At 40.5% G+C, this 13,016-nt stretch overlaps 1 protein-coding gene across 1 annotated transcript in view; it reads left to right on the top strand.

The window, feature by feature from the left end:
* Positions 1-3,100: 3,100 nt before the first annotated feature.
* Positions 3,101-13,016, top strand: part of ercc3 (excision repair cross-complementation group 3) — a 53,192-nt gene continuing 43,276 nt past the window's right edge. The window contains exons 1-2 of the mRNA XM_065022160.1: positions 3,101-3,201; positions 4,852-5,056. Coding sequence (XP_064878232.1) covers positions 3,142-3,201; positions 4,852-5,056 — 265 coding nt within the window. The 5' untranslated portion in view covers positions 3,101-3,141. The remainder of the gene's footprint in view (positions 3,202-4,851; positions 5,057-13,016) is intronic.

The following is a 13,016-nucleotide window of genomic DNA, read 5'->3' as shown; positions in this document are numbered from 1 at the left end:
TTAATATATATATATATATATATACAACCGTCTGTCATTAATATATATATATATATATACAAACCGGAGACAACTCATGTCTGTAGACAACTCATTAATATATATATATATATATATATACAACCGGTAGGCTGAGACAACTCATTAATAGGGGTGTTTTATATAGGGGGCTGAGACAACTGAGTGATGTCTGGTATCTATATATATATACAACCGCTGAGACAACTCATTAATATGAGGCTGAGACAACTCTCTTATATATAGCTCTGCACTGTGAGCTTAATATATATATATATATATATACAACCGGCATTAATATATATATATATATACACAACCGGTAGGCTGAGGTTAATATATAAGCTGGTATATGAAACACAACAACCGGTAGGCTGAGACAACTCATTAATATATATATATATATATATATATATACAACCGTAGGCATGACAACTCATTAATATATATATATACAACCGGTAGGCTGAGACAACTCATTAATATATATATATATATATATAACCGGTAGGCTGAGACAACTCATTATATATATATATATACAACCGGTAGGCTGAGACAACTCATTAATATATATATATATATATATATATATATACCGGCTGAGACAACTCATTAATATATATATATATATATATATGAGACAACTCATTAATATATATATATATATATACACAACGGTAGGCTGAGACAACTCAACTTAATATATATATATATATATATACACAACCGGTAGGTAGGCTGAGACAACTCATTAATATATATATATATATATATACAACAACTCATTAATATATATATATATATATATATATATATACAACCGGTAGGCTGAGACAGGCTGAGAGAACTCATTAATATATATATATATATATATACACAGGCTGAGACAACTCATTAATATATATATATATACATACAACCGTAGGCTGAGACAACTCATTAATATATATATATATATATATACAAACCGGTAGGCTGAGACAACTCATTAATATATATATATATATATATACACAACCGGTAGGCATTAATATCATTAATATATATATATATATACAACCGGTAGGCTGAGAGACAACTCATTAATATATATATATATATATATATATATACAACCGGTAGGCTGAGACAACTCATTAATATATATATATATATAGGCTGATATAGACAACTACACACTGAGACAACTCATTAATATATATATATATATATAGGCTGAGACAACACAACCGGTAGGCTTAATATATATATATATATATATACAACCGGTAGGCTGAACACATTAATATATATATATATATATATACAACCGGTAGGCTAGGGCTGAGACAACTCATTAATATATATATATATATATATATATATATACACAACCGGTAGGCTGAGACAACACATTAATATATATATATATATATATATATATATACACAACCGGTAGGCTGAGACAACTCATATATATATATATATATATATATACAACCGGTAGGCTGAGACAACTCATTAATGAGACAACTCATTAATATATATATATATATATACACACAACCGGTAGGCTGAGACAACTCATTAATATATATATATATACAACAGTCTCATTAATATATATATATATATATATATACTGTCTGTCTTAATATATATATATATATATATATACTGTCTGAGACAACTCTGTCTGTCTGAGACAACTCTGTATATATATATATACATGTCTGTCTGTCTGTCTGTCTGTCTGTCTGTCTGTCTGTCTGTGTCTGTCTGTCTGTGTGTCTGTGTCTGTCTGTCTGTCTGTCTGTCTGTCTGTCTGTCTGTCTGTCTGTCTGTCTGTCTGTCTGTCTGTCTGTCTGTCTGTCTGTCTGTCTGTCTGTCTCTGTGTGTGTGTGTGTGTGTCAGGTACTTTGTGGAGACAGTGTGATCAGAGATTGTCGTCTCAGAGGTGATCACAACGCAAGTCAGCGGTCTTCAGGACAGTGTGATCAGAGATTGTCGTACACAGCAAGTCAGCGGTCAGCTAACGAACCGCAGAGGGCAGACAGACACCGAGCTCATCACTGAGGTCAGCGGTACACAGCAAGTCAGCGGCAGACAGACACCGAGCTCATCACTGAACAGCTAACACACACACACACACACACACACACACACACACACACAGACAGACACACCGAGCTCATCACTGAGGTCACACAAGTCAGCGGTACGAACAGCTAACACACACACACACACACACACACACCGGCAGACAGACACAGCTAACACACACACACACACACACACCGACACACACACACACAGGCAGACAGACACCGAGCTCACTGAGGTCGTACACAGCAAGTCAGCGGTACGAACAGCTAACACACACACACACACACACACACACACCACCGACACACACACACACACACAGGCAGACAGACACCGAGCTCATCACTGAGGTCGTACACAGCAAGTCAGCGGTACGAACAGCTAACACACACACACACACACACACACACACACACACCGACACACACACACACACACACACACAGGCAGACAGACACCGAGCTCATCACTGAGGTCGTACACAGCAAGTCAGCGGTACGAACAGCTAACACACACACACACACACACACACACACACACACACACACACACACACACACACACACACAGGCAGACAGACACTGAGGTCACACAGCAAGTCAGCGGTACACAGCTAACACACACACACACACAAACACAACCGACACACACACACACAGGCAGACAGACACAGCTCATCACTGAGGTCGTACACAGCATGTTAAGACAGCACCGAGCTCATCACTGAGGTCGTACCAGAAGTCAGTAAACCTCCAACCCCACACACAGGCAGACAGACACCGAGCTCATCACTGAGTCCCTCCAGGACAACAGCTACACACACACACACACACACACACACACACACACCGAGCAGGGGGCAGACAGACACCGAGCTCTCACTGAGGTCGTCAGTCAGCGGTCGGGGCCCACACACAGGCAGACACACACACCGACACACACAGGCAGACAGACACAGCTCATCACTGAGGGCAGACAGACACCGCTCAGGAGCCACCCAGGTAACCAGAGGACATATTCAGCTACTATGAACAGATGGACAAGGAGGAAGAGGAGGAGGAGGAGACGCAGACCGTGTCCTTCGAGATCCGACAGGTTTGGTTGTGTGACTTGGAAGCCATGTTGGGCCCTGTAGCCCCTTAATGAATTGTGGGCCCTGTACCCCTTAATGACATTGTGGGCCCTGTGGCCCCTTGGACAAGGAGGAAGAGGGCCCTGTGGCCCCTTAGATCCGACAGGTTTGGTTGTGTGACTTGAATTGTGGGCCCTGTAGCCCCTTGAATGAGTGTGCCCCTTAATGGTGGGCCCTGTGGCCCCTTAATGAGTTGTGGGCCCTGAGTTGGCCCTGTGGCCCCTTAATGAATTGTGGGCCCTGTGGCCCCTTAATGAATTGTGGGCCCTGTGGCCCCTTAATGAATTGTGGGCCCTGTAGCCCCTTAATGAATTGTGGGCCCTGTCTGTGGCCCTGTGGCCCCTTAATGAATTGTGGGCCCTGTGGCCCCTTAATGAATTGTGGGCCCTGTGGCCCCTTAATGAATTGTGGGCCCTGTGGCCCCTTAATGAATTGTGGGCCCTGTGGCCCCTTAATGAATTGTGGGCCCTGTGGCCCCTTAATGAATTGTGGGCCCTGTGGCTGTGGGGCCCTGTGGCCCCTTAATGAATTGTGGGGCCCTGAATGGCCCCCCTTAATGAATTGTGGGCCCTGTGGCCCCTTAATGAATTGTGGGCTCTGTGGCCCCTTAATGAATTGTGGGCCCTGTGGCCCCTTAATGAATTGTGGGCCCTGTGGCCCCTTAATGAATTGTGGGCCCTGTGGCCCCTTAATGAATTGGCCCCTGAATTGTGGCCCTGTGGCCCCTTAATGAGTTGTGGGCCCTGTGGCCCCTTAATGAATTGTGGGCTCTGTGGCCCCTTAATGAATTGTGGGCTCTGTGGCCCCTTAATGAATTGTGGGCCCTGTGGCCCCTTAATGAATTGTGGGCCCTGTGGCCCCTTAATGAATTGTGGGCTAAGTGGCCCCTTAATGAATTGTGGGCTCTGTGGCCCCTGAATGAATTGTGGGCCCTGTAGCCTGTGGCCCCTTAATGAATTGTGGGCCCTGTGGCCCCTTAATGAATTGTGGGCCCTGTGCCCCTTAATGAATTGTGGGCCCTGTGGCCCCTTAATGAATTGTGGGCCCTGTGGCCCCTTAATGAATTGTGGGCCCTGTAGCCCCTTAATGAATTGTGGGCCCTGTGGCCCCTTAATGAGTTGTGGGCCCTGTAGCCCCTTAATGAAGCCCCTTAATGAGTTGTGGGCCCTGTGGCCCCTTAATGAATTGTGGGCCCTGTGGCCCCTTAATGAATTGTGGGCCCTGTAGCCCTTAATGAGTTGTGGGCCCTGTAGCCCCTTAATGAGTTGTGGGCCCTGTAGCCCCTTAATGAGTTGTGGGCCCTGTAGCCCCTTAATGAATTGTGGGCCCTGTGGCCCCTTAATGAATTGTGGGCCCTGTGGCCCCTTAATGAATTGTGGGCCCTGTGGCCCCTTAATGAAGTGTGGTCCCTGTGGCCCCTGAATGAATTGTGGTCTACCATTAAAATGCCCCCCCCGCCCCTCTGACATCGGCTTCATAACGTGTTCATGTTCGGACAACCTTAAAGTCCAACTCTACTATTTACAGTCTGCCATCTCTCCTTACTCTCTGTTGTTACCACACACACACACACACGCGCTCTCACGTCCCCTCGAATCCTCCCTTCCCTCCAGGAGATGATTGAAGAGCTTCAGAAGAGGTGTATTAATATGGAGTATCCTCTACTGGCCGAGTACGACTTCCGCAACGACACGGTGAACCCTGACATCAACATGGACCTGAAGGCCACAGCTGTACTCAGGCCTTACCAGGAGAAGAGCCTCCGCAAGATGTTTGGTAACGGCCGTGCCCGCTCGGGAGTCATCGTACTACCTTGTGGTAAGAGGGAGGGGGAGAGGGGGAGGGGGAGAGAGAGGGATGGGGAGAGGAGAGGGATGGGGAGAGAGAGGATGGGGAGGGGAGAGAGGGAGGTGGGGAGAGAGAGGGAGGGAGGGGTGGAGGAGGGGGAGGGAGGGAGGGAGAAAGAGAGAGAGGGAGGGGTGGAGGAGAGGGAGGGAGGGGTGGAGGGGAGAGAGAGAGAGGGAGGGGAGGGAGGGGGGAGAGTGAGAGAGGGGTGGAGGAGAGGGGGGAGGGAGGGAGAGAGAGAGAGGGGGAGGGGTGGAGGAGAGGGAGGGAGGGAGGGAGGGGGAGAGCGAGAGAGGGGTGGAGGAGAGGGGAGAGAGAGAGAGGGGTGGAGGAGAGGGGGAGAGCGAGAGGGGGAGAGCGAGAGAGGGGTGGAGGAGAGGGGGAGAGAGAGAGGGGTGGAGGAGAGGGGGAGAGCGAGAGAGGGGTGGAGGAGAGGGGGAGAGAGGGGGAGAAGAGGTGGTAGGAAGGTGAGATTCTTGTCTGTGCGTTGTTCGTGTTTCCTGTTTGTAATTATGTTTAGTTTATTTATTAAATTATTCACTCCCTGAACTTGCTTCCCAGGGCACACGTTACAACCCCTCTGTATAAAGGAGCTTCCCAGGGCCACACGTTACAACCCCTCTGTGCTTCCCAGGGCCACACGTTACAACCCCTCTGTGCTTCCCAGGGCCACACGTTACAACCCCTCTGTGTAAAGGAGCTTCCCAGGGCCACACGTTACAACCCCTCTGTATAAAGGAGCTTCCCAGGGCACACGTTACAACCCCTCTGTGTAACGGTGCTTCCCAGGGCCACACGTTACAACCCCTCTGTGCTTCCCAGGGCACACGTTACAACCCCTCTGTGTAAAGGAGCTTCCCAGGGCCACACGTTACAACCCCTCTGTATAAAGGAGCTTCCCAGGGCACACGTTACAACCCCTCTGTGTAACGGTGCTTCCCAGGGCCACACGTTACAACCCCTCTGTGTAACGGTGCTTCCCAGGGCCACACGTTACAACCCCAGGGCCACACGTTACAACCCCTCTGTGTAACGGTGCTTCCCAGGGCCACACGTTACAACCCCTCTGTGTAACGGTGCTTCCCAGGGCCACACGTTACAACCCCTCTGTGTAAAGGTGCTTCCCAGGGCCACACGTTACAACCCCTCTGTGTAACGGTGCTTCCCAGGGCCACACGTTACAACCCCTCTGTGTAACGGTGCTTCCCAGGGCCACACGTTACAACCCCTCTGTGTAACGGTGCTTCCCAGGGCCACACGTTACAACCCCTCTGTGTAACGGTGCTTCCCAGGGCCACACGTTACAACCCTCTGTGTAACGGTGCTTCCCAGGGCCACACGTTACAACCCCTCTGTGTAAAGGTGCTTCCCAGGGCCACACGTTACAACCCCTCTGTGTAACGGTGCTTCCCAGGGCCACACGTTACAACCCCTCTGTGTAACGGTGCTTCCCAGGGCCACACGTTACAACCCCTCTGTGTAACGGTGCTTCCCAGGGCCACACGTTACAACCCCTCTGTGTAAAGGTGCTTCCCAGGGCCACACGTTACAACCCCTCTGTGTAACGGTGCTTCCCAGGGCCACACGTTACAACCCCTCTGTGTAACGGTGCTTCCCAGGGCCACACGTTACAACCCCTCTGTGTAACGGTGCTTCCCAGGGCCACACGTTACAACCCCTCTGTGTAACGGTGCTTCCCAGGGCCACACGTTACAACCCCTCTGTGTAACGGTGCTTCCCAGGGCCACACGTTACAACCCCTCTGTGTAACGGTGCTTCCCAGGGCCACACGTTACAACCCCTCTGTGTAACGGTGCTTCCCAGGGCCACACGTTACAACCCCTCTGTGTAAAGGTGCTTCCCAGGGCCACACGTTACAACCCCTCTGTGTAAAGGTGCTTCCCAGGGCCACACGTTACAACCCCTCTGTGCTTCCCAGGGCCACACGTTACAACCCCTCTGTGTAACAGTTCTTCCCAGGGCACACGTTACAACCCCTCTGTGTAAAGGTGCGACTGTCACGAACACGTACAGGTCGGTTGTTTTGACTCACCTGAAGGTCCCCCGGGACCCGTTGGAAAAAAGAAGAATATACTGTTAAATAAATAAATAATAATGTACTGTTAAATAAATAAATAATAATGTACTGTTAAATAAATAAATAATAATATACTGTTAAATAAATAAATAATAATATACTGTTAAATAAATTTAATTTAAGTACATTAAATAAATAATAATATACTGTTAAATAAATAAAATAATAATATACTGTTAAATAAATAAATAATAATATACAGTTAAATAGCCATAAATAATAATATACTGTTAAATATATAAATAATAATATACTGTTAAATATAGGAAATTAATTTATCCTATACTAGGTATTCCTTAAATAATAATGTGGGGTTAAAGGTGTCTCCGGAAGGTAATAATGTACTCCGCTTAAATAAATAATAGGGAGTATTGTTCCAATAAATAAATAATTTTGACTGGGCTAAATATATAAATAAATGGATGAAATATTGTTAAATAAATAAATAATAATGGATACTGTTAAATAAATAAATAAATAATAATATACTGTTAAATAAATAATAATATACTGTTAAAGAAATAAATAATACCAGACGGGCTGTTAAATGAGTTGTAAATAATAATGGCACAGGCAAATAGCCAATAAATAATAATCCAGACGGGAGATGACAATGCCTGGATTAGGACCTGTTAAATGTGTAAATAATAATATACTGTTGTAAATAAATAACCTAAGGAACGGGCCACTGCCTTGATGTTAATAATAATATAGGGTGTTAAATAAATAAATAATTCTATAGCGCTTAAATAAATAACACAATGGAGTTGTTAAATATGATAAATAAATAATAATATACTGTTAAATAGGAAGAAAGCTAAATCTTACTGTTAAATAAATAATAAATAATCCAACTGATATGTTAAAGAAATAAAGAAATGCGAATGCCACCTGGTTAAAGGGGGAAAATAAATAATAATGTACTGTTAAATAAATAAATAAATAATAATAGAGCCAAGTGACTGTTAAATAAAAGAAGCCAATAAATAATAATGTACTGTTAAATAAATAAATAGATAATACACCAGTGGTGAATACGTAAATAAATAATAATATACCTGGTAAATACCTAAATAAATAATAATATACTGTTAAATAAATAAAGGGTAAGGAGGATCTGATGGTTAAAGTAAATAAATAATAATATACTGGTTAAATAAATAAATAATTACTGTTAAATAAAGCGCCTAAATAAATAAGAATATACTGTTAAATAAATAATGACTAGTCTTGAAACCTAAATGAATTGGATCAAGAAGGTCATTCTGAAATAAATAAATAATAATATACTGTTCAAAGTTTTGGAAAAAAAAATAAGGGATACTGGTCTGTAGTAAATTGAATAAGGGATACTGTTAAATTTTAGAAGGGGTGCAACTAATATACTCTTGAAGACAGGAGGGATAAAGCGGTCAGGGATGAGTTGATGAGCGAGGTGAGGTAAATAAAGGTCCCCGGAGATGGTCTGTTAAATAAGGGGATAATAAGCGGGCAGGTTGTTAAATAAATAAATAATAATGTCATCTGGAAATAGGGAGAAAGAAATCAATACATATACTGTTAGATACATTTATATTTAAGAGGGGAGAAAGAATAAATAAATAATAATATGACTTTAAATAAATAATAATGTACTGTTAAATAAATAATTCAAAAATGGTAAATGACGAAGTCATCTGCAGAGATAGGAAATAAAGAGGGAGGAGAAGGTGGCAAAGAGCTAAATAGGGTTAGAGGCAGATGCTTGGAATTTAGATGGTAGAAAGTGGCTTTAGCAGCAGAGACAGAAATAAAATATAGAGGAGGGAGTGAAATAATGCCAGGTCCGCAGTTAGGCATAAATAAATAATCCATTTCCGCTACTAAATAAATAATGTTCTGTGAGCTCGCAATAAGTAATAAGCCACGGAGCGGGAGGGGAATAAATGGAGGATAGGGGAATATAGAGTCAAAGGATGCAGAAAGGGAGGAGAGGAGGGTTGAGGAGGCAGAATCAGAAGATAGGTTGGAGAAGGTTTGAGCAGAGGGAAGAGATGATAGGATGGAAGAGGAAATAAATAAAGCGAAGGTTGGGACGGTTAAATAAATCCGATAAATAAGTGTGGGTAGTGTTGGATGAGAGCGAGAGGGAAAAGGATACAAGGTAGTGGTAAATAAGGAGTAAATAATAAGGTAAGTGGAGGAACAGCATCTAGTAAATAAATAATAATATACTGTTAAATAAATAAATAAATAATAATATACTGTTAAATAAATAAATAAATAATAATATATTGTTAAATAAATAAATAAATAATAATATACTGTTAAATAAATAATAATATACTGTTAAATAAATAAATAAATAATAATATACTGTTAAATAAATAAATAATAATGTACTGTTAAATAAATAAATAAATAATAATATATTGTTAAATAAATAATAATATACTGTTAAATAAATAAATAATAATATACTGTTAAATAAATAAATAATAATATACTGTTAAATAAATAAATAATAATATACTGTTAAATAAATAAATAATAATATACTGTTAAATAAATAAATAATAATATACTGTTAAATAAATAATAATATACTGTTAAATAAATAAATAATAATATACTGTTAAATAAATAAATAATAATGTACTGTTAAATAAATAAATAATAATATACTGTTAAATAAATAAATAATAATATACTGTTAAATAAATAAATAATAATATACTGTTAAATAAATAAATAATAATGTACTGTTAAATAAATAAATAATAATATACTGTTAAATAAATAATAATGTACTGTTAAATAAATAAATAATAATATACTGTTAAATAAATAATAATATACTGTTAAATAAATAAATAATAATATACCGTTAAATAAATAATAATATACTGTTAAATAAATAAATAATAATATACTGTTAAATAAATAAATAATAATATACTGTTAAATAAATAATAATATACTGTTAAATAAATACATAATAATATACTGTTAAATAAATTAATAATATACTGTTAAATAAATTAATAATAATATACTGTTAAATAAATAAATAATAATATACTGTTAAATAAATAAATAATAATATACTGTTAAATAAATTAATAATAATGTACCAGGAGGCGTCGGTGTGACCTGGAGGGTTAATGACTTCTGGAGACGGGCCAATGAGTCGTTGAGCTTTACACGAGAACTAACATGTCTTCTGTGGTTGTTCCGGACAGTCTTAGAGATTTCTAGAAAGCCTTAATGACCATCCGTATCAAGTGGGCTTTCTCTAAACCTCTTACTCACAGAACATGCCTCTCCTAATTCTTAGAAACCCTAAGAGCCTTGGAAAGGTTAGGCCTTTAATTAGACCTTAAGTACCATATTTGGGGATTCTGGTTCCTGACTGACATTTTGGTGTACGAAACGCTCTCTTGTCGTTGTAAGGGGTCCTGCGGTCTTGTCGTGCCAGAATGCCCAATCTCTGAGCTCTCTGCTCCAAATCCTCCCAGCAGAAGAGCCCGTTCCAGAGTCATTGTGATTTGCTTAATTCCTCCTCTCCTCCGTCCGTTCCTCCCGTCCTTTAGAAAAAGGTCAAAGGTAATCGACGAGAGGAGGCAAGGAGAGGAAACGTGGATCAAATGCACTTGTATGAAATGACTCCTTGTCCACGAGCGTGTCATCAGGTTAAATTTAGTTTACGGAGGAGGAATCTCCAAATCCTCCCAGCAAATCACTTGGCTCTTACAGCTGAAGTTGAAACGGGTCTGTTGTAGTGATGTCTCTAGTCTGCTCCATGGACTTATTGGAGAAAACTCTGTCGGCTGTTATATGAATTAGTGCCGGTATTGTCACATAGTGTGATCATATTTATCTTGTAGTAAAAGTCATTTAATTGTTACTGTATTTAAATCGTTGTTACTGTATTTACGTTGTTACTGTATTTAAATCATTGTTACTGTATTTAAATCATTGTTACTGTATTTAAATCATTGTTACTGTATTTAAATCGTTGTTACTGTATTTAAATCGTTGTTACTGTATTTAAATCATTGTTACTGTATTTAAATCGTTGTTACTGTATTTAAATCGTTGTTACTGTATTTAAATCGTTGTTACTGTATTTAAATCATTGTTACTGTATTTAAATCATTGTTACTGTATTTAAATCATTGTTACTGTATTTAAATCGTTGTTACTGTATTTAAATCATTGTTACTGTATTTAAATCATTGTTACTGTATTTAAATCATTGTTACTGTATTTAAATCGTTGTTACTGTATTTAAATCATTGTTACTGTATTTAAATCATTGTTACTGTATTTAAATCATTGTTACTGTATTTAAATCGTTGTTACTGTATTTAAATCATTGTTACTGTATTTAAATCATTGTTACCGTATTTAAAGCGTTTCAGTCATTTCAAGCCCTTTTGCCCCACTTTTGTTGAATAGAAGAAACTAATGTAATAGTTAAAGTGGCTAGTGATACATGTATTACATAAAGATGCAGTAGATGATATAGAGTACAGTATATACGTATGAGATGAGTAATGTAGGCTATGTAAACATTATATGAAGTGACATTGTTTAAAATGGCTATTGACATCAAGATGGCCAGATGTAGTACTATGTCCTTGTGTCCTTAGTGTCCTTAGTGTCCTTGTGTCCTTAGTGTCCTTGTGTCCTTGTGTCCTTTGTGTCCTTAGTGTCCTTGTGTCCTTTGTGTCCTTAGTGTCCTTGTGTCCTTAGTGTCCTTAGTGTCCTTGTGTCCTTAGTGTCCTTAGTGTCCTTGTGTCCTTAGTGTCCTAAGTGTCCTTAGTGTCCTTAGTGTCCTTAGTGTCCTTGTGTCCTTAGTGTCCTTAGTGTCCTTAGTGTCCTTGTGTCCTTAGTGTCCTTGTGTCCTTAGTGTCCTTGTGTCCTTGTGTCCTTAGTGTCCTTGGTGTCCTTAGTGTCCTTAGTGTCCTTGTGTCCTTAGTGTCCTTGTGTCCTTAGTGTCCTTGTGTCCTTAGTGTCCTTGTGTCCTTGGTGTCCTTAGTGTCCTTAGTGTCCTTGTGTCCTTAGTGTCCTTAGTGTCCTTAGTGTCCTTGTGTCCTTAGTGTCCTGTCCTTGGTGTCCTTGTGTCCTTGGTGTCCTTGTGTCCTTAGTGTCCTTGTGTCCTTGGTGTCCTTGGTGTCCTTGGTGTCCTTGGTGTCCTTAGTGTCCTTGGTGTCCTTGGTGTCCTTGGTGTCCTTAGTGTCCTTGTGTCCTTGTGTCCTTAGTGTCCTTGTGTCCTTAGTGTCCTTGTGTCCTTAGTGTCCTTAGTGTCCTTGGTGTCCTTGTGTCCTTAGTGTCCTTGTGTCCTTGGTGTCCTTGTGTCCTTTTGTCCTTAGTGTCCTTAGTGTTGCAGTACTAGTTATTGTCTAAGTCCCTCTCATTATATAAACACTGTTGGGTGTGTCTATTTAGAAAGATGAGACTGTAAACTCTTCTTGGAGTATGCAGCAGTACTAGTTATTGTCTAAGTCCCTCTCATTATATAAACACTGTTGGGTCTGTCTATTTAGAAAGATGAGACTGTAAACTCTTCTTGGAGTATGCAGCAGTACTAGTTATTGTCTAAGTCCCTCTCATTATATAAACACTGTTGGGTGTGTCTATTTAGAAAGATGAGACTGTAAACTCTTCTTGGAGTATGCAGCAGTACTAGTTATTGTCTAAGTCCCTCTCATTATATAAACACTGTTGGGTGTGTCTATTTAGAAAGATTTTACATTTACATTTAAGTCATTTAGCAGACGCTCTTATCCAGAGCGACTTACAAATTGGTGCGTTCACCTTATGACATCCAGTGGAACAGCCACTTTACAA

Source organism: Oncorhynchus nerka, linkage group LG2, assembly GCF_034236695.1.
Source record: "Oncorhynchus nerka isolate Pitt River linkage group LG2, Oner_Uvic_2.0, whole genome shotgun sequence".
NCBI lineage: Eukaryota > Metazoa > Chordata > Actinopteri > Salmoniformes > Salmonidae > Oncorhynchus > Oncorhynchus nerka.
This window is presented reverse-complemented; position numbering and strand designations above follow the sequence as displayed.